Raw genomic sequence first — 23,576 nt, forward strand, 5'->3', positions numbered from 1 at the left:
GCGGAGACTGAGTGTTGCGATTTTTATATTAGACTGCTTGAACGATAAAGAGAAACTTCGGATCAACATTCGTATATTATGTGACCGACTAGAGCTTTTGCTACCACAGTCTAACATATATTAGACTGTGCTGCTACTATGTCGGCTGACTGCGATAGGTCGAATAAATACTCGAATCAAGCGATAAATCGATGTACGGTTGTGTGTTGGTGTTTATAGTCGAACAATGTGCGTTTTCTGTTTACAAACATTTCTAAATGTTGACATTTATTACGTTTATTATAGATATTTGTAAATGATGGTGTTACAGTTTCCAGTAATGACAGCTAATTTCCATTTGAACTGGTATACGGTTTAGGACATATAAAATGGAGCTACTGAATTACAGTAATATTAGTGGAGAGAGCTCTCACTGCCTCGTTTGTGGTTCGCATTCGTTATCACATTACGTTGATCTGACTTTAGGCACTTCATACACAGCCCAGAGTGAGACACCGGTAAAAGACAAACTGAGAGCAATAATTGGAGATAAGTGGATAATACCACAACCCAACCCTTCCGTTTTAGTGTGTATTCCGTGCGTTCAGTTAGTCAATCAATACGACATTGTTGAAGCTCAGTTGTATAGCATAAAGGCGCAGCTATGTGAGAAGTATGTTAGTTTCCATGGCAGCATAGAATCGACAGAAATACAGCGTGCAACATGCATGGATGTTGACAAACAAAACGCCGAAGACGGCGGATGCACAAGAGGCAAACGACAGGCAGCTCAGAAAACACGCAGTTCTTCTGGGAGGAAGAAGAAATTGGGATCTGAGAAAAAGGAACTTCTGACGTTAGAGCCTATTCATAATGCCTGCGCTCAGGTACTGGAAATTATGGATAACTTGCACTTGGATTTGACTTACATACTCCTGTTGCTTGTGGTTTAGAGTCGAAGTGACGAGATTCATTGTCAGAATTCATAACATTTACGTGTTATTTAATACAGAATGCTAAAATAAAAATGTTAATCATCGTTTGATTATTTTGTATAGAACTTAGAAAAGTTACTGCTAAAAAGGTATACAATGCACAGGATGTAGTGGATATAGCATAGGAAAAAATTTGTGTCTTAATTATGTACAAAAATATAAATCTCATAATTTATACTACTTCTACATATCTCACAGATTATTCAAAATACACATGCTTTTACCAGAAACTGCTGTTTGTTGTATTTACAAAACATTCTGTGCAGGATGTTCCGAAATTATTCATTCAGATTAATACGAGAGCACATCAAAACAATTATATTGAGTTATGATATGTATGATCCCTGGTGGCAATTTCTGATGCTATGGACAATTTACACAGAAGATCATTTAGCATGCTAATTACAACAGTGAACAGTGGCATTCACAGGAACTGCTCAAATGTGCGACCATTTGTGTGTGTGCATGTAGTACATTGTCTGACCAATGATTGTCATGTCTGTTTTAAGGTTCCCGGCACGGTACTATCAGTGATGGCAACTCTATCGACGAGGTCTCCTGTGTCCACATTAGTTTCACACACCAATTGTTTCATATGCCTCTCCAGAGGAAGAAATCCAAACATGAGGTCAGGTGACCTGGGTGGCCGGGCCATATCCATTGATTGCCAAAGGAGTCTCTCAGATGATTCCTAACAGCAAAACTGAAATGGGCTGGTGCCCCCATTGTGCTGGAACCTATCACCAAGAATGCCAGCCCACACATTAACACTGAATTATTGTTGATGAGCACAAGGTTGAGTATCTTGTGAATTCAAGTGTGTCCAAATGTACAGACTGTAAATATTTGAATATCAGGACCAGTCGGTGATATGAGCACATCTTACATCAACACCGGTAGGCTAACCAAAGTTCCCTGACATTGCAGGTTGACTTAAGAGACCATATGTTCCTTATTGACATGTATTTGTTTTGATGTTCTCTTTGTTGTGTATTAATTTAAACAAATAGTTTTGGAATACCCTGTATATGACATTTGCAAGTCCACTGCATTACTTGCTGGAAACTGACAAATTATTTACAGAATTACTCTTAAAACATACTATTTTGCACCATTTGCTTTCAGTTCACTTCGGGAAAAAAATCACCTAATTTTACATTTCTTGTTCACTTTTTACTAACAACAGTTCTCATTTTTTTATAGTAAAATAAATTTTGTTTCACATACTCTAATATCAGAACAACACTTCCTAAGAATTTTGTGTTACATATTTCTTGAATGCTTCTGTTGTCTTCTCCTCCTCGTCCTTCTTGCTCTTCGTCTTCGATATCTCTGTTTTACAACAGGTATTGACTAGATCTCTCCATATTCTTCTGTTGTGTGATTCTTCCATAATCTGCTAGTCACTTTGTCCTTTCTTAATTTTATCCAGCATTTGACGTCTTCCTCTGGCTGTCTTTCCTTCATCTCAGCTAAGACATTTTCCTCATTTGTACTGTGTCCACTAATTTCCTATTCTATCCTATTCTTGAAGATACTTCTTGATTCTGCCATTTCATTTCATGTTTAGCATTCTTCACTGAAACCACATTTCAAAATTATTTAAGTATTTTTCCTCATTCTTCTTGACTGGCCATGATTTGCTGCCAGACAACACTACACACCAGATAAAAGCTTGGTGAATCCTTCTCTTAATTCTACCAGAATTACTTTTGCTGTCAACAAACCACTTTTTTAAAAGCTCTTTTACACGTGGATATTCTGCTTTTTACTTCTTTCACACAGCTTGAATTTTCTATCGGTAAACTTCTTAAGTACCTGAAGGATTTTACTTGTTCCAAAGTCTTTCTTTGCAATGATATTTTGACAGAACCTGTATCTCTACTAATTCTCATTGCTTTGGTTTCTAGTACAGTTATCCCCATTCCATACATTTTGTATCACTTTTATGATCCTCACCATCATAAATTGTTGTTCTCTCTCTGTTCCACCAACACTGCTTGATCATCTGTATATGCGTACTTAATCACCTTTATCCTTACTCCTCCTCCTGCTAAGCCCCTTGGTTTTCGTTGATGTGTTGTCTTAGTTTTTCAGTATAATTATTGCAAAGTGTTGTTGATAAACAATGTCCTTGTGTAATATGGTACCTCTTCCAATTTTACAGCCCCTTAATGCTACTAGTATTATATAGCTTAACTAGCTTTTGTTCTTATAAGTCTGAAGCTCATCTGTACTATTTTCCTCTCAGTTACCAGCATGCAGATATCTCTAAACAGCAATTATGCACAGTGTGAGCCATCCATGTACTTACTGAATTGTGATATCATATTTTACATGTTACCTGCCTGTAATATATTTGTTTGTATGATTCAATGATAGCCTAGATGTTGCTCGTACGTTTTGCTCATTACACGTTGTTAATTTCTTCTGTAGGTTTAGTGCTGATGGCAATCCATTGAAGGAAACAATGTGTGCATTATATTGTATACTATCCTTTTATGTTGTTTTCTTTGTTTTATGAAGTTGCAACGATAGAACTGTAGTGTAGCCTGAGGCCTAGGTTGGGTTGGAATGTGATAATTTTGTTGTGAGTTGGTGAAGCAACTGGATGTATCACAACAAAAAACTATTTTTGTTAAACAAAGTTCATGGTGACAGACTGATCTGTGTTGGAGGTTAGGCTATGATTTGGTGAAGCCAATGAATGTTTCATGACTGTCTTTTTTTATATACATTCCATATTTATTTTTATGTCTCTGATGAGCACCTGTATTAACTCATTATGGTCTGATTTTTTTCAAGTTTTTAATGTGTTTGTAAGCATTAGTAACAACATTCGGGCCAACGGAAGTGTCCAATTCCACCTGTCTGCTCTGACCCTCGACATCATGGTGTGGTATGCGAGGTCATCTTGGCACAGAGTTTTTGAGCTTGTTGTGTTTGTAAGTGTTGTGTCGTTGTATTTGATGGTGCCCTTTGGCAGTGGCTGTAGACGTGCTGAGTTTAACTCGTGGTGCTGGGTTCATTTGAGTTTTGATTGTCATCATGCTAACATGGTTTTGAGTTTAGGTAGTTGGTGTGTCAATGTGGATTGTGGAAGTGTTTTCAGTGAGTGATTAAGATTCTTTTTAGTTTGTTAGGTCTGATCAGTTTGGCATCTGTTGTGTGGAAAGAAACCTAATTTAAAAAAAAAAAAAATTTAAATTTATTATTTCCGTTAGGTATCAGTATGACAGTGAAGTTCACTAGTGTATCATTATGTTCCGAGATTGGTAATGATATGATGTCTATTATACAGCTTCTGCAAATGTTCAGTCTTATTGCTGAGTATGTTAGGTACCACGTTTGTGCCATGGCATTGTCTGCGCGTGCGTGCATAAGTCACTTTTGTTTTGGTGCTATTGTATAATAATTGTGATGTTTTGTATGTTGTATATTTATGGTAAGTCGGTTGTGTTTTAATTGATATAGTGCATATGGGGTATTTGGGTTTTTGAGTTGTGAGGGCTTTGGTTCTACTTTTCCGAGTTGTAGGTGTTGGTTTTTTGGTACCGATAGCTGCTATATAGCTCAAGGGAAATGTCCGATGCCACTTTTTGGCTTTGTAGGTGTTTGTTTTTTGGTGTCGGTAGTTGCGGTTAGCTATATAGGTCAAGGGAAGCGCCCTATTCGTGTGGTTTTGTTGGTGTAGCGGAATGCTGTAATTAATTTTTTTTTATATTATTTGTTTTGGGGTGGTGCAGTGTTTTTTTATTATTTGTATATTTAGCTTGTCCGTGTCCTAAACCCCCCAATATTCTGCAGTTGTCCCGTTTGTTTCAGTTTATTTTTGGAGTGAGATGTTATTGTGTCATTTTTACTTTTGTTCGTGTTTGCTGGCATGTGTCTGTAGTGACATCATTGTCTTCATTTTTTATATGCTGGAAGTAGTCATTTCTGCCATATTGATGATGTCATGGGTCAACGCAGATGGATGAAATTGGACACTTGTGTAATGCCCAATATTCCAAACTGAGAACCCCAGTTATCTTTAGCTCTACACATACTTCTACATGATTAGCCTGCAATTCACAATTGGCAGAGGATTCATCAAACTGCCTTTAAAGTACTTCTCTACCAATCCACTCTTGAACAGTGCGCAGCAAAAATGAACACTTAAAGTCTCTCCATGTGAACTCTGATTTCTTTTGTTTTATTATGATGATCATTTTTCTCTATGTGGGTGCTGCCAACAAAATATTTTCATGCTGTGAGGACAAAATTGGTGATTGATTGAAATGTCATGAGAAGATCCTTCTGCAGCAAAAAATGTCATTGTTTTAATGTCTGATACCCCAATTTATGTATCATATCTGTGGCACACTCTCCCATATTTCACAATTTTATTTGGCTAATGATTGTGTATTGTTAGTGACATCTGCCATTAGTCATTTAGTAACCTTGTATAGTTGTCATGTCGGTGACGTCATCTGGCTGTCAGTGTGGTCACATTGTTAAGTAATCCCTATGCTGCTTCTGCTGCCACAAAAACCTTATGCTGTAAATCACATTCATTGTTACTTTTCATAAAAGGGCCAGTACAATCTGAAAACAGCATTGGCTCTGTTGCTGGCAGGTGGTTTGTTATAGTATTTATAAAAGTCAGGCATAAAAGTCACCTGACACAGAACCCTGAGGTATACCGTAACTAACTTTCCTATATCCTTGAAAGTAATTTCTGTTTTCACGACATATTCCCATAGTCTACTTTGTGATAGAAAGAAAGAACATAAACCAGTTGCAGACAACTCTACAGATACAACATATGTATAATGCCGGGTAGTATTACAAATTGGCCTTTATACTGCCACATTGCTTGACAGAATAAATATTTTTGATTTAGCTTCTGAATCATAATTTCAAATAACTGAAAAATGTTGTTGTACCTGTGTCACTGTCCGAAAATATAGTTAATCATGAATTAATCAACTTGTTAGAGAAATATTTCACCACAAGCTTGTAATTATTGTAAATTGAAAGTGTTAGTGCTCAGAAATAGATGAGGATATGCCTCTTATACATACAATACACAATTAGACTGCTCCCATTGAGTTATAAAAGTACCATGTTCCCTTGATTTATTGTGTCTCTCTGTTGATAGCACCTCCAACACATAGTTTGTATTGTGATATGTATTAGATACCATTTTCCCTTGGTACATCAAAGCCTTTTGATAGGCAAAGTCCAAATGTTGATAATTAAGCATATGGATTTACTGGATGGGGCAAAGAATATAAAATGTATTGCATTAACATTTATTTGTTGCAAATCTCACCTATGTTTAGATACAGTGAATGTTAGTGTGAAAAATCTGATCCCATCAATTATAAACTTATTACTGATATGCTTCTGTACGAACTACCAAGTGATGTAACACAGTTACAGCTCTCATTCCAGAGCAGCCGGTGGTCCATTCTAACGATTTCCGTTTCAATGAATTCATTGTAGTATTGATGGAACATAAGACTCTACTCTGTCTTTCTTCCTTCGTTACAAACTGTAATTAATTTAATCATACTCACCTGGATAGGTGAGTGTGTTAAGGCACCCACATCCAGAACACTGTTAGGTGCGTTGGCCCTGGATCGAATTTGCCTCATGGGTTAATAATGGGAGCTGGTGTCCCAGCTAGCTGGGATGTGGATTTTTAGCAGTTTCCCACATCCATTTAGTAAATACCAAGCTGGTTAGAGGGTTCCTTCTCAGTTACATGATGCACACACACTTTGAAAAATAGTGATTAAAATTCTTCTGGGTATTATGCCGCGTCATTGCTAAAAACTAACAACAATAATAAACTAAAACCAACATTTTGGCCAAATTGCAGCGGCCTTCCTCAGGGCACGACAGGCCCTGAGGAAGGCCATTGCAATTCAGCTGAAACTTCGATTTTAGTTTATTATTGTTGTTAGTTTTTAGCAATGACACGGCATAATACCCAGCGGCCGCGGAAGCCTACATTCTTATAACTTTGAAAAATGATGCAACATTTGACCATGTGAATTACACTAGTTGTAAACAGAGGACAAACCACCCAGTGCACCTTAACAAACCAACTAATAATCGCAACCAAAATATATAGTTCATTCTAGGAGATTTTTAATAGCCACTTTATGTTCTGGGGATTTGAGGAGGATGATGAGAATGGTGAAGCAGTAATTGGCTGAATCCAGTAACTGAAGCTTAATTCACAATAGAAAACTACGATCATCTTGCAACAGTGGACACTGAAAGTGAGGATAGAATCCTGATATGATTTTTGTCAGTGAAGAAACAGCTTCACAATATTTCAAGTGCACAGTTCCTCCAATTCCAAGTAGCCAACATAGACGTAGGAGACCATGTGTCAGATCACTGGAGTTGTAAGAACCCAGGCAGTTCCATTCAGAAGAAAATACAGTTTCAAGAAAGCAAACTTGAATGTGTTCTCAGAGACACTAGAAAACCGTGTGTTGAAAATAAATCCTTGTCATGAAGCATATGAAGATTTTGTAGGAGCCATTCCGGAGTCATCTCACAAATCCTTCCCCTGTGAATGCCGTACCAACTCATTCTTGGTCTTAGTAAAGAAAACAGCCATCTGTTGGAAGAATACCTGAACTTTTTGAAGAAAATCGTTTTAAGGAGCAAACATCACATGTTCCTTTAAAACTTATTTGATCTTTACATAAGGTAAGAGAAATTCTGGATGGAAATGCTAGAAGAACTAGACATGACCAAAAGTAGTCGAATCATGTGAAATCTTCTGTGTCGCCTGAGTAATGAGCGAACCTAAAAGAAAACTCACCCAAACATTTCCCCAAGTGAAATAGCCACGCAACTTCTTAAAATTGGCAAAACAGAAAAATGGGGCAAAGGACCTAAGATCCAGAGGCAAGAACACCTAGAAACGAATGCGCTGCCAACTCCATTTAGTGAAAAGAGGTGCAAAAAGCTATACAGCAATATAAGAACAACAAGGCATGTGGCTTAGATGACAAACAAATAGAGCAGATAAAGAAATTTGGACCAACAACACTGAAATGGCTTGTGGAATTATACAGTAACTACTTAAAACAGAGCAGTATTCCAAAAATGTGGAGGAAATCATGATAAATACTATCTTGAAAACAGAAAATGAGCTTTCTGAGCCGCAGAGCTATTGGCCTATCTGATTATTATGCTGTATTTATAAGATATTTGAAAGGATGTTTTTGAACCATCTGTCTCTGAAGATTGATAGCTCATTTACAGCTGAACAGGCCAGTTTCAGACCACAAAGAAATTGTACAGCACCGGCATTTCATCAATGCAGCATGTAGAAGATGTATTTGAAAGGGGGAAGATCACAAGAGTGGCATTTATCAAACTTTGGTCTGTTTATGACATGTCCAGCATCACATAATGCCTCAGAAGCGATAGGCACTGACCCAGGACTATGGTTTCACTAGAATAACTGCGGCCATACAGCAAAATAAAAGATTCTGTGTTGAATTACAAAAAAGATATAACTGCTGGAAGAAACAAAGAAATGGTCTACCACAAAGGAGTGCACTGTTGCCTTTGCTCTTCAAATTTGACAAAAATGATCAACCAAGGCTTAATTCATGCAAGAGTTTCATAGGTGTTGATGACTGTGCTTTGACAGTGTAGACAGGTGACTTTGAAGAAGCAGAACAGGTGCTATAACAAGAACCACCAGATGAAAAACCCATTCAAAATTCAAGTCTGTGCTTTGCACCTAAGAAATAGACAGGCAAGAAGAAAACTGAAAATGATTTGGGAAGGAATCAAGCTGGAGCATTGTTTTTGCACCCAAATACCGTGGAATTGCCTTAGACTGCTCACTTACCAGTGGAACTGCCTTAATGCCTAATGTAAGGTGTCAGGCCAAGATGACATCATCCAGAAACTTGTTGGTGGTTATTGGAGTGCCCAACTCAAGGTGGTCTGTACTTCTGCTGTGGTACTCTGTTTCTTGGCTGGTGAATATGCCTGCCCAGTGTTGCATTAACCTATCACTCTGAATGAAATAGATGTAGCCCTTAATGAAACAGTAAGGCTGATGATTGGATGGCTGGAACCAACTCCTTGGTGCAGCAGTTGGCACACTGGACTCACATACTGGAGGATGATGGTTCGAACCCATGTCCGGCCATCTGTATTTAGGTTTCCCATGAGTTCCCTTAATTGCTCAAGGCAAAGGTTGGTATGATTCCTTTGTAAGGGCATGCCAATTTCCTTCACCATCCTTGATAAATTGTGCTGCATGGCAGGCATATCTAGTTCTGACATACGTTGGAAAGTAGCCACAAATGCCAAAAGGCAGAAAGTCAAAAACACGAGCTACACACACTGCATGCACATACTACTCCAAGATCTAGGCTGAAGTCAATATCTGCACTATATACATCAGCCAGGGAAGTGAGAAAAAAACTGTGGACAGCCAAAATAAGTCATCTGCAAGCGTAGCTCCTTCTGACGTGTGTTGGGAAGTAGCCACAAGGGAAGTAGCAACAAATCCCAAAAGGAAGAAAGTCAAAAACATGAGTTACACCCACTGCATGGACATGCTCCTCCAAGAACAAGGCTGAAGTCAATATCTGCACTATATACGCCAGCCAAGGAAGTGAGAGAAAAACTGTGGGCAGCCAAAATAAGTCATCTGCAAGAAAGGGTAAAACCAGCGTTATGCTTACCGGTTGGACACTACCTAGACTGTGTCACATGGTGATCACTGAACAGTTTACAAGGGGGCATTGGCAAACCTAAGGACAACCTAATGAAATGGGGATACTTTAAAGGGCCAACACTGTGAATGTGGAGAAGTATAGACAACAAAACATTTTGCTCGGTTCTTGCAATGAGTTGCTCAAGGCACAAAAAAATGCTGTAGAAGCTGCCACTACATCACCATACTCCACCAGGATGAAGACTGAAGTCTAGGAAGACTTTAAGACTATGAAAAACTCCTCTTCCACATCTTGACAATTCATCTCAAAAATGTGTCATTACTGAAAGGTGTGGATTTCATTACAGCATATCCATCAGGCCCTAGCATTGTTCAAACAATTTTTTTAACTGCAGGTAACGTGTAAGTGTTTCAGTGGTTGTATGTGCTTCTCTGAGTAACATTCCTCTATTGTTATGTTTATCAAACTTATATCATAGCTTTGTTTGAATATATCCTGCCCAACACACCCACCATGGAAAACTGATGGTCCTTGTAGAAAATCAATCGTTTTGGCACGATTAACATTCATATTATAATCAGTCTCAACGTCAAGAACTGTTTTGTAGATCGTAGGACACCAACAATAAACATGATGCGTGCGATAGCGAGGCATCTTGCTGACTGACTGCCGTCTTACCAGGATACGCAGTAATATAGCAATGCACAAATAGGATGACGCCAGGGACTGATAATGGGCTTAGAGTATTCTGGCAGCAGAGGAGAGACCTTATCCTGGACGCATGCTGTAGACTAGCAGCGCACGTCCCCTTGGGCCGAGGTGGCACGACAATACTGTAGTAGCGGCCTAGGTCGTCGGCCGCACAACACATTCCCATTGATTACGTAAGATATGTTTACACACAGAGAGGTCAGGCTTGGATTTAGTGGGTGAATAAGACGAGAAATTAAAACACTTTTCCAACAGATCAATATAATTTATTGAACAAACTGTTGCATCAGAAAAGAAGGCAGAAACGAAATGATACTCTACGGTTTGAGAGGGTATGTAATGTTGCTTCAGTGGTTACCAATACTGAATCAGATTTACCAAGACCTTGGCAATAGGAGCTCACTTTCAGTAGGACATTGTATCCCCTCTGGCATGAATGCTTGCACTTGTTCAGTTGGAAAAGATGTCATAAAACCGTTGTATATTCCCCAGGGACAACCTGGTGCATGACTGTTGTAACTGGTCCTTAATAACTGGTTACCAACAGTGGGACAGAGTTGGCATTTGAGTTGATCCCATAATTGTTCTGTTGTGACAGACCTGGGGCTCTTACTGGCCATGGGAGTACCTCAATGTCACACTGAGACATTTGTCGTGTGTGCTCGAGCATTATCCTGTTCAAAAATGGCACCGTGATACCGTCATGTGAGAGATAGCACATAAGGATCCACATGTCCGTGATGCACTCTTGTGGTATCACAGTTCCCTCAGTCACCACCAGGCATGACCTGAAGTCATACCCAATGCCTCCCCACACCACTGATGTCAGGAGTAACATTGTTGTGACACTCCAAAGTGTTGGAAGAATGGGACCTCTTCCCAGGTCACCAACTTATTCGCTGAAGATTGTCATCCAGGTTCATCACTGAGCACAGTGTGACACCATTCATCAGCAGTCCATTCTTCCGAGTCACAGCACCACTGCATATGCAGCTGTTGCGTTGTGTTAATGGCAGCCTATAATTTACCTGCCTGCCAATGTTTTGTGCATGTACCAAGTTACAGTGACATCTGATGGTATCAGTCAGTGTATATTTTCACTGGTAGTTCTTCATTTGTAGATCAGAGGATGAATCCATATTTTAAAAGTTTATTTGAATATTGACAGCACTCCTATTTCTCAGTCCCTTTTGAGAGAATATACTTATTTCACTGTCTAGATTCACAGTTTTTCATTGCACTTCACTGAAAACAGGCACAATGTACCACATATACCCACAGTTTCAACAGACTCAGTAAAAACACCTTGTTCTGTTACAGAACTTTCATTTATTACCGCCACAATCTGCTGATTGACCTGGATGAGCTTATTGAATTTCTCTTCATTGTGACCAACTGCAGTTTCGAAAAGTTAATGTATCATTGTGTGAACTTTGGACATCTGTGCAATTGTCTGTGGGTGTCATTTTGTGCAAATTTGTCAGAAACTCAACATCATATCTCCATTTCATAGACTATTCCAAGCAATTTTTCTTGTGGAATGAAGAAGAAACTGGAATCTGAGAATAGGAGTTTCTAACTGTAGAGATGACTTGTTGTGCTTTCAGAAACTGACATCAACTAATGCCACTGCCCCTGATGGTCTCATAAAATGAACTTACCAGAAATTAATGGGAAGGTTTGAGCTGCTCTATACAACTGGCACATGGTGTACACATTAAAGGTTGATACAAGATATGTTGAGGCATTACATTTGAAACAGCCCTCATAACTAATCCGAGTTATGAATTTTTCATTGTTTAATGGAAGTGTACTAACTTGCTATGTTCACTAAATGTGGCTAATTTAAATTTTTACACTTGTTTGTTTGTGTGTGTGTTTCCCTAATTATGGATGAGACTTTAAAATTTTCAGTTGGTTATGCCTAAATACAGTCGCCATGTTAATATGAGTATTCTTTCCATTCAACTCTGAGGTGAATATATTGCTGACAATTTTTACAAAAGTATTAGACCTAAGTACAGGATGACCCAAAAGTCCATAACATTTCAAAATTCAACACATCATTAAATAATGTAGGTAGAGAGGCAAAAACTGACACAAATTCTTGAAATGACTCAGGGTTTATTGAAAAAAAAAAAAAAAAAAAAAGGATGCTGAAAATGACCAACAGATGGTACTTCATTTGATACAAAATTAATAATTAGCATAACAACTGATTTTTAGCAAAGATAATGTTCTTTATATCAAATGCTCAACATGTCAGCCATCATTCTTCAAAAATACTTGTAGTCAAGGGACAATGTTGCAGGCAGCACTGTACAGCATGTCAGTAGGTATGGTGAGAAATTGCTGTTGGATGCCCTAATGAGGTCGGTCAGGCACGGTAGACTTTCCGCTTTAGGTAACCCCACAACCAATAATCACATGGATTGAGGTCTGGGGACCTGGGAGGCCAAGCATAATAGAAGTGGTTGCTTAGCACAATATCCTTACCAAATGATGTGTGCGAGAGATCTTTCACACGAGTAGCGATATGGGGAGGAGCACCTTCGTGCATAAAAGTTGCACCTTCCAGCAGGTGCATATCAGCCCGGCTAGGGATGATGCTATTCTGTAACATATCAGTGTATCTTGCACCCATCTTGCTGACAGTTTGAAATGCAGCACCCCACATTTCCTCAAAGAAAAAGGGTCTGATTCATGTGGCAAATCCAAACCACACTGTGAGTTTCTAGTCAAGCAATGGACTTTTCACAACAATTCTAGGATTTTGAGTAGCCTACATTCTGCACTTGTGGGTATTGTTGACAGACCCTTGGGGTGTGAAATGGGCTTCATTAGTCCACAATATGTTAGACAACCAATTGTCATCTTCGTCCATTTTTTGAAGTGCCCACCCTGTAAATCCTCTCTGTGTCACAAAACTGGTGGCTAACAGTTCATGATGATGCTGGATTTTGTACAGATAGAATTGGAGGGTACGTCTTAGTGCTCTCCAAACAGTAGTGCATGCAGTGCTGGCACAATGTATGACTACATGAAAACTGACTTTACCAAGTGGTGATGAACGTGCTAAAGTCTTCATTTCATCCTAAACTGCCCGAGCAGCAGTAGCACTTGTGTCTCGTCACCCACTATGGGGCCATTCATCTAAACAACCTATGGCTTTGAACTTCATGACGATTTTCTTCACAATGATACTTGTCAGGGGACATTTACCCATTCAGATACCCTTCTTATGGCGATAGGATAGTATGGTCGGAGTAGTAGATTCTCCATTTTGATAGTAAAACTTCTGGCACATCTGACTCACTCCCTCATTTTATTGATTCTCAAGTGGTGTCACTGATGTGTTGCAGACCATCACCACCTGTTGACTGGTTTTTGCAGAGGTAGAAAGAGGAGACCGCTTGGAAGATCCTGGTAGTGGACAAGATCTATGGTGTATACAAGGGCTATTCAAAAAGTATCTGACTTTTATTTATAAAATAAATCTGTATTCAGATACAATTGTATGACACTAGTCACCTTCAAAGTAGTCCTCTGCAGCTTCTACACAACTCATCCAACACTGATGCCACTACTGGAAGCTTTGCTACAAAGTCCCTTTTGGTATGGTGCACAACTGCTTAATGTCTTCTCTGTTCTGAAATATGATCTCTTTTAGAGCCTTTTTCAGTGTAGGGAAAAGCCAGAAGTCACTTGGTGCTTGGTTAGGGGAATAGGGAATTTGACAAACCACAGCCATTTTGTGTTTGGCCAGAAAACTCTGAATTAATTGATAACTGTGAGCAGGTGTGTTATCGTAGTGAAGGTGCCAACTGCTCGCTAACCACAGGTCTGGCTGGCTGCATATCACTGCTTAACCAAGGTGAAGCTGAACCTCTTGATAGTACTCATTATTGATGATAGTACACGATCAAAGGCAGAGTCACGTGTGAAAGCACCCACGTGATTTACCAACTGACCTGCCTACACTGTGAAGCTTTCTATGTGGGAATGACCAGCAACAAACTGTCCATTCGCATGAATGGACACAGGCAGACAGTGTTTGTTGGTAATGAGGGTCACCCTGTGGCTAAACATGCCTTGGTGCACGGCCAGCACATCTTGGCACAGTGTTACACCGTCCGGGTTATCTGGATACTTCCCACTAACACCAACCTGTCAGAACTCCGGAGATGGGAACTTGCCCTTCAGTATATCCTCCGCTAATTTCAAGTTGCCGCCGCTCATACCTCACCTGTCTTTCAACAACATCTTTGCCTCTGTACTTCTGCCTCGACTGACATCTCTGCCGAATCTCTTTGCCTTTACAAATGTCTGCTTGTGTCTGTGTATGTGTGGTTGGATATGGGTGTGTGTGCGAGTGTATACCTGTCCTTTTTTTCCCCTAAGGTAAGTCTTTCCGCTCCCGGGATTGGAATGACTCCTTACCCTCTCCCTTAAAACCCACATCCTTTCATCTTTCCCTCTCCTTCCCTCTTTCCTGATAAAGCAACCGTTGGTTGCGAAAGCTAGAATTTTGTGTGTATGATTGTGTTTGTTTGTGTGTCTATCGACCTGCCAGCGCTTTCGTATGGTAAGTCACATCATCTTTGTTTTTAGATATATATTTCCTGCGTGGAATGTTTCCCTCTATTATATTCATATTAGTACCTTCTAAGGCGTACTTGTGATGGACCATGCCATTGGAGTAAAAAAAGTTGGTTAGCATGTCTTTCACATTGCTGCGGACGTGCCTCGCTTTTTTGGGTCTTGTGAGCAATGGATGCTTCCATTCCGATGATTGGAACTTTGTTTGTGGGTCTTACCCATAAACCCCAGAACTCATAATCAGGAATCGTTGTTTTAAGAAAGTTGGTCTTACTGTTCACAGTATCTAGCATGACTTGTGTGATAACTGAATGAAGTTGCTTCTGCTCAGTTATTAGCAACTGTGGCACAAATTTTTTTAAGATCCTCCTGAGGTCCAAAAAGTTTCCTTAAAACAGAATGAATGGATCCAATACTAATTTTAACCTTGTCTGCAAGTACTCTGATAATGCTTCGTCTATCCTGTATCACCAGGGTCCTTACGTGATCAATAACATTATCATTTGTAGATGTAGAAGGCCTACCTGAATGTGCTTAGCTCTTCACTGATTAGTGGCCATCTTTGAAGCAGTTGTGCTACTCCTTTACCCTTGTGGAACCCATTACTTTGTCCCCAAACACTTGTAAAATCTTGTGAATTGTTGAAACTTGAGAATCTCCAAGCTCAAAACAAAATTTTATGCAATTCTGGCATTTTGACCTCAACACAAAATCTGACAACTATCACTTACATGTGTTCACTTGTCAGTGGTTAGCCAGTGATTGGTTGTTTCCACAGCTGTGAAAAAAAATCAGGCATGCACACTATGTGCTCCTACAAACAGAGAGTACACATGCCTCCATACCATTGTTGTTTCAACAATAAAAAGTAAGGTCAGATACTTTTTGAACAGCCCTTGTATATTGAGGGATTCATTGGTGGAGATTAATGCCTAGACTGCAGGAAGGAAGAGTTTGATATGGAAGTGGTCCCGTAGGACAGTGTCATCCTGGTTTCCATATTAGTCCTACTGATTCTCTCTTACGTCTGTTCCTGAAATGTGAAGAAGTTGCAGGTAGGGATGAAATTGAGTAAGATAAAATAAATAATGTTTTAAGGCATTAAGAGACGTAGTGTTCTAGGAGTGAGAGACAGTGTGTATATGGGATGGTGATGTGAAGTGTGATCACTTCAGTAGTGACAGGTAGGTCGCCAGATGGAAGATATGTGAGAATTAGTTTGAGATGTTCCAGGAAGAGGTTTCTGTCTTTTATGTAGGCTGGGAGGTTCTGTGTGATGGGCTGGAGATGTTCTGTACCAGGACTTAGATGCATTCAGGAATGGTTTTGAAGCCTGCTACACTTGTGTGGCAGGGGTGATTGTTATTGTGTATTTTGTGAAGTAGGTAGAAGTTAGAGGTGTATTGGTCTGGAGGGGTAAGCTGTTCCATGGAGTAAGTTGTGAGCCCTTGTGAGAGGCATAAGGTTTTTAGGATTTTCTGCAGTTCATTCTGGATGCACAGAATTGGAACATTGGGAACAGTTTTGAACACTGGGGTGTCTCAGAGCTGACAAAGCCCCTTTGCCATGTACTCACCATGGTCAGCTGCCATAGTAATCATCTTTTAAGGTAAGATGATAATAGAATGGTCTGCTTTCAAGTTGTGATTAAGTTGGATCTCAGAATGAGTATGAGTTCAGGTTTAGGTGATACTTTTCAGGAAGAATTAATAGATGATGCTCAGTGAACAGAATTTGTGGTATGCCAATAGAGGGTGATTTTGGAGGAGAGCAGGAGGATCACTTTTGAGATTCAGATTGAAACAGTCCCTGGCAGAGTTTGATGCTCAGTCTTTTGATTGTGGATTGAGATTGTGTAGTGGAGCGGTTTTTGCAGTTGAGGTTATGGAGAACAGGTCTTTGAATTGGACACTAGTTGATTTTAGGTGTGAGACTGGGGGATTAGACGTTTGGAAAGAATAGATGTCCCAGGATCAGGGAAGGACCTCCAGGCAGATATTCCCTCTGAACACCCTGCTCCCCCCCCCCCTCCCCCCATGCCATGCCCTTGTTTTTCAACAGGTACAGCTCCCACTTCCAAAAAAACTCAGAAGCATCTCCCCCCCTCCCCCCTTCCCACTACCCCCTTATCCCTCCATTCCATGTCATCCAGTATCACCCAACTACATCTGATTACATACTGTGCAAGGCTTTCCTGTTCCACTTGCAAATAGAGTGAGGATCATGGCCACTCAGGTTTTGAATGCTTCCATACGTTACCCTGCAAGGATAAGTTATTAGCACCCTCCCTCACCCATGTTATGCTTTTTTTAATTTTTTAATTTTATTTTATTTTATTTTTTGTTATTTAAGGCACTGTGTCACTTTTTACTTGCTTATCTTTATGTTTCCCTCTTCATCTCTTTTTTTGGTTTCTCCACATTCATTTTTCAACTTTCCTCTTAGTTATGAATTGCAATATTCATTTTACTTACCATTTTTCTTTCCCTTATTTAGTGTGTTTGCCTTTCACACTGTCCTATCATCTCATGACTGAAACTGTCACATTGCGTACCAGTTTACTATTGGGATTACACTCTCTTTGATGCCTCCCCTTATCTTTCTCTTCTTTTGGCCTGTCAACAAGTGGGTACTCCCAACCTTGTGTCTGAGTGACATTTCCTGCCTTTCTAACCTCCTGCAACATCTCTCTCTCACCTTCCCGAAAAAGGAACGAACAGTTCCATAACCTAGTATAATTGTTTGTGCTTTTATATGTGTTAGTTGCAACACTTAGCGTTACGCCTCTGGTCAGCATTTGTGTCTCCTTGTAGTTTTATGTTTTTCTCATGTGAATTTAGATACTATTAATATAGCTTCCATTGATTATGTAACAGTTATTGTAAGTATAGTTTTCCTTTGACATGTGTGCCTAGTGCCCTTTATGTTTGCTAAAACCTTCAATATTACATCTTTATTGTCCACGTGAATTCTCATATATGATCTGTGATACTAATAAGATTAACCCATTTCCCATTTGCAAGAACACTTTCATTCCACTATTCCCATTTCACAGTCATCCACATTTCTGACACAATGTTTTATGACTTAGTTGTGTTTAGGTTATGTTGACACACCCATTATACACTCCTGGATATTGAAATAAGAACACCGTGAATTCATTGTCCCAGGGAGGGGAAACTTTATTGACACATTCCTGGGGTCAGATACATCACATGATCACACTGACAGAACCACAGGCACATAGACACAGGCAACAGAGCATGCACAATGTCGGCACTAGTACAGTGTATATCCACCTTTCGCAGCAATGCAGGCTGCTATTCTTCCATGGAGACGATCGTAGAGATGCTGGATGTAGTCCTGTGGAACAGCTTGCCATGCCATTTCCACCTGGCGCCTCAGTTGGACCAGCGTTCGTGCTGGACGTGCAGACCGCGTGAGACGACGCTTCATCCAGTCCCAAACATGCTCAATGGGGGACAGATCCGGAGATCTTGCTGGCCAGGGTAGTTGACTTACACCTTCTAGAGCACATTGGGTGGCACGGGATACATGCGGACGTGCATTGTCCTGTTGGAATGGCAAGTTCCCTAGCCAGTCTAGGAATGGTAGAACGATGGGTTCGATGACGGTTTGGATGTACCGTGCACTATTCAGTGTCCCCTCGACGATCACCAGTGGTGTACGGCCAGTGTAGGAGATCGCTCCCCACACCATGATGCCGGGTGTTGGCCCTGTGTGCCTCGGTCGTATGCAGTCCTGATTGTGGCGCTCACCTGCACGGCGCCAAACACGCATATGACCATCATTGGCACCAAGGCAGAAGCGACTCTCATCGCTGAAGACGACACGTCTCCATTCGTCCCTCCATTCACGCCTGTCGCGACACCACTGGAGGCGGGCTGCACGATGTTGGGGCGTGAGCGGAAGACGGCCTAACGGTGTGCGGGACCGTAGCCCAGCTTCATGGAGACGGTTGCGAATGGTCCTCGCCGATACCCCAGGAGCAACAGTGTCCCTAATTTGCTGGGAAGTGGCGGTGCGGTCCCCTACGGCACTGCGTAGGATCCTACGGTCTTGGCGTGCATCCGTGCGTCGCTGCGGTCCGGTCCCAGGTCGACGGGCACGTGCACCTTCCGCCGACCACTGGCGACAACATCGATGTACTGTGGAGACCTCACGCCCCACGTGTTGAGCAATTCGGCGGTACGTCCACCCGGCCTCCCGCATGCCCACTATACCCCCTTGCTCAAAGTCCGTCAACTGCACATACGGTTCACGTCCACGCTGTCGCGGCATGCTACCAGTGTTAAAGACTGCGATGGAGCTCCGTATGCCACGGCAAACTGGCTGACACTGACGGCGGCGGTGCACAAATGCTGCGCAGCTAGCGCCATTCGACGGCCAACACCGCGGTTCCTGGTGTGTCCGCTGTGCCGTGCGTGTGATCATTGCTTGTACAGCCCTCTCGCAGTGTCTGGAGCAAGTATGGTGGGTCTGACACACCGGTGTCAATGTGTTCTTTTTTCCATTTCCAGGAGTGTACATTGGCCATAGACATTATTTTTTATGATAATTTTATTGAAACAATTGCAATCTTTGTCTGCTGTGCCTGTTTTCTTATGTGAATATATGAAGGGCTTATTTCAATAGTGATACGAGTCCATTACCTCCACTTTCCTGCCTATAATGATTCTGAAATTAATGATCCAAACAAATAGAAAGAAAGGTTCATCTCTAGCAAGAAGCCATATGCTTGAATATTTCTGGTATCTCAACTGTAGATTTTTCAGCACTCATTTAACTTCAGGGCTCTTTATCTCAACATGAATAAAAATGGACTTGTACCACTATTGAAATAAGCCCTTCATATATCAATGTTGTGTTTCTGATTTTTTTTAGGCTGAAGATGTTTTGAAATTATAACCAGGTAACTGAAAACTGGTAGAGATGGTATTTGTATTTTTGGTGTCTATAACAGTAATGCTATATACTTAATTACAGGGAAATGGAAAGAAAAATAAAGTGGGTCCCAGTTTTCATTGGCCTCAGAGTGCAGTTGATACCTTCCTGCAAAATACTACTCACTTGTCAGAGATTCCAGGAAATAGCCATGTAATACAAAGAGAAACGGATCACATAATACAGCCTTACAACAATAACATAGAAAATACTTCTTGGAAAACAACACAGACTGGATCAAATCTTTCCAATGAATCAAGCAAAACACATCTTCAAGATTCTCATAATGTATTGCCTGAAGATGAACTAAGTGCAGAACAACCTGAAGCAGTATATGATGAACTTCATGGAATGTTGATTCCAGGTGAAAGATTACGGATAGGAATTGCATTGTGTGTTGAGGGGAGCACATCATACAATTGTTGTTACTGTGGTCATTTGTTTATGAATGATGTGAACTTAAGAGGTCATGTTCTTTCTTCTCATCAACCTGAAGTTTTGACAGCGCAGATCCCAGTCGAGCTTGGATTGGGAACAAAAGTTAACTGTGGAGTTCAGTTATCAAATGTTACAGCTGTTTCTGAATTTGCAAAGCCATTTGTTTGTATTTTTTGTGATGGAGCATTCAAATTTAAGAGTAACATATTTCTTCATTTCAAGGAGAAACATACGCCATATAAGCCATTTTCGTGCGTGGATTGCCAAGAAAATTTCAGGCGCACTATCGAACTTTCAAGGCATCGAGTGTATTATTGCCCCTTTAGGAAGAAGGCCCAAAATGTACATGAAAAGAAATTGAAATAATTTATTAAATCTATTGTTATTAATATTTTATGATTGAAATAAAAGCTGCAGTTCATTTTATTACTGATGCAATGAAGATTTATTTGCTATATAAAAGTTACTTCATAGGTGAAGCTCACTGAATATTTAGTAGTTGTTTCTAATACAGAAGAACATTTCAAACTTGAGTCTTTCTCTTTCTTTCCATCTCCATAAATATGAGCGGATCAGAATATGGAAGCCTGTAAGCTCATCCCACTGCCCCTTTTCTGTTATTTCTACACCATGATCTTTCTTGTTTTGATGCATACACAATTATTTGTTTTTACTGTGTCACAGTATTTACCTTAAAAATAAAAAATCAACCTACCTCCGTGTTAATCATATTCATTGAAGGTTTTCAGACAAAGCTACAAAATATGTTATGCTTGTATGGTCACCAAGATATAATTGTTGATTAGCCACAACATTTTGACTTTATGGCTCGTAGGTGTCTTCAGGACCCAGGTGAGAATAACTTCATTTGTGTGAACATCCAAGAAAAATTTGAGGCAAAATTGTTTCAGGAGATTCAATGTGTAGTAGTACCAATAGACACATATAAAGGTAAAAGTGAAACATTATCGAGCTTTTGGAACTAGATGAAATGTGTAGTTGTACCAATAGATGCATATACAAGTAAAAGTGAAACATTATCAAGCTTTTGGAACTAATAGTTCCTTCTTTGAGTTCAAGAGAGAAGTAGGATGGATAAGATTAAAAAGGAAGGACATTTATAATTTCATTGACATGAAATGCATGAATATTGCGGCGATGAAATAAGTGAAGGGTGTTTCAAAATGAATATATAGGTTTTAAGGCTTTGTAGCATTTATTACATTCAACTTACAATTATAAATAATACATCAAATGAAAGAGCAACTTGGACAGTTTTGTTTGTGCAGCTGTACACGAAGGGAGAGCATGGAACAACCGAGAGTGACCGAAGAATGAGTTGAACAAGTGAGAGTCTTTCACACATAGCCCCAAGAAATCATTTCGGAAGGCTAGTCATGAATTAGCAGTTCCAGTGACATCTGTATGGAGACTTCTTACAACTACAAGGTGGAATCCAAACTTTTCAGGATGGTGCTGCCATCTGGAAAGTAGGAGTAGTAGACCTTTGCACCGTTAGGTGGCGAGAGCTGCATATCTGATGAGTCAGTGTGCGGAGTGGCATTCAGCCGGGAGGACATGTCGTGTGTCCACAGTGATTTCCATAATACTCAGTGTTTGGTGTGTGGCGATTTTACGATCGATCCGCAAACAGAACAGCACGTGTGTATCAAATTCGTCAGACCGCATCTGATGATCCAACCTTCTTTTCACGGGTTGTCACTGGCGATGAGAGCTGTATTTACGGTTATAACCCAGAGACAAAACAACAATCGTCCCAGTGGAAGACCCCTGGCTCTCCAAGACCCAAAAAAGTGAGACAGGTGAAGAGCAAAGTGAAGAGCATGATCATCATTTTCTTTGATACCAAGGGAATTGTGCAAAAAGAATTCATCCCACCCAACCAAACAGTGAATTCCGCGTACTACTGTGACGTTTTGCGACGGCTCTGCGAAAACGTGCGGCAACAACGGCCCGAACTTTGGCGTCAAGGGAACTGGCTGCTGCGTCACGACAACAAGCCCTGTCACACGTCCTTGCTCGCCAGGACCTTCTTGGTAAAAACAAACATGGGGGTTGTACCCCACCTACCGTACTTGCCAGATTTGGCACCTTGTGGCTTTGTGCTGTTCCCAAAACTGAAACTCAAGTTGAAAGGCCGTCGGTTCGACACTCTAGAGAGGATTTAAGAAGCATTGCTGGTGGTGATAAGCACCCTCAAAGAACAGGACCTCCAGAAAATGTTTGAATAGTGACAGACGCACTGGGACCAGTGTGTATGTGCAGATGGGAACTACTTCGAGGGTGATGGTGACCATTAGTCCAAAGATAAGGTTTTCAACAGATGGCAGCACCAGTCCCGAAAATTTTGGATAGCACCTCGTATGTCCTTATCTTTTGCAGCTGTTACAAGCTCTAAAGCCTACAGACCATGCTTTACATACCAACTTTGCAAACTAAATATTGTTGCATGACAATGAAGATTTTCTTGATCATGTCACATTCATTGATGAATCAACATTTTACCTAAGTGGAAATGTGAACACACATAATGTGCGAATCTGAGCCTCAGCAAATTCCTACAAGATGGTACAAGACTCCCCTAAACTAAATGTTTTTTGTGCCATATCCTGGCAGAATGTTTATGGGCATGTCTTTTTCGATGAAGCAATTGTAACTGGTGTTTCTTATCGTCATATGCTAGAACTATGGCTTTTTCCTTCACTGGAAGAAGCTGAATCACAGAAATTCATTTGGCAGCAGGATGATGCACCGCCTCTCCCACATAACTCAGTATATGATTGATTAAATGACACTGCACCTAACCACTAGACAGGCTGCAAGGTGTCCACATTCACACATGATCTGACACCATGCGATTTTTACCTTTCAGGGTTCATAAAGGGTCATTATGATGTGCCTCTGCTACCCGGTGATTTACACAACATTAGAAGTAGCATTGTTCCAACAATTACTCCAGACACACTGATCAGGAGTTAGGAAGAACTTGCATGTTGACTTGATGTGTGATGAATGGCGTTCACATTGTAGTAAGAAAAACAGTTTGAGTTGCTCTTTAATGTGATGTATTATTTGTAATTGTAAGTTGAAAGTAAGAAATCCCACAAAGTCTTAAAAATCTTGTACTCATTTTGAAACACCCTGTAATGTCAGT

General features: G+C 40.4%; 1 protein-coding gene across 1 annotated transcript; it reads left to right on the plus strand.

The window, feature by feature from the left end:
- Nucleotides 1-224: 224 nt before the first annotated feature.
- LOC126262389 (zinc finger protein 845-like) lies at nucleotides 225-20,827 on the plus strand. The gene is made up of 2 exons (XM_049958992.1): nucleotides 225-866; nucleotides 20,006-20,827. The coding sequence occupies exons 1-2, from the start codon at nucleotides 369-371 to the stop codon at nucleotides 20,765-20,767; spliced, it is 1,260 nt and encodes a 419-aa protein (XP_049814949.1). The 5' UTR covers nucleotides 225-368; the 3' UTR covers nucleotides 20,768-20,827.
- Nucleotides 20,828-23,576: the final 2,749 nt, after the last annotated feature.

This window comes from Schistocerca nitens, chromosome 6, assembly GCF_023898315.1.
Source record: "Schistocerca nitens isolate TAMUIC-IGC-003100 chromosome 6, iqSchNite1.1, whole genome shotgun sequence".
NCBI classification, from domain to species: domain Eukaryota; kingdom Metazoa; phylum Arthropoda; class Insecta; order Orthoptera; family Acrididae; genus Schistocerca; species Schistocerca nitens.

What these genes read in the sequence shown, in the direction of transcription:
- LOC126262389 (XM_049958992.1), top strand. Translation starts at nt 369, where the DNA reads ATGGAGCTACTGAATTACAGTAATATTAGTGGAGAGAGCTCTCACTGC. An exon ending in TTCATAATGCCTGCGCTCAG is followed by an intron (nt 867 to 20,005) that starts GTACTGGAAATT and finishes ACTTAATTACAG; the next exon opens with GGAAATGGAAAGAAAAATAA.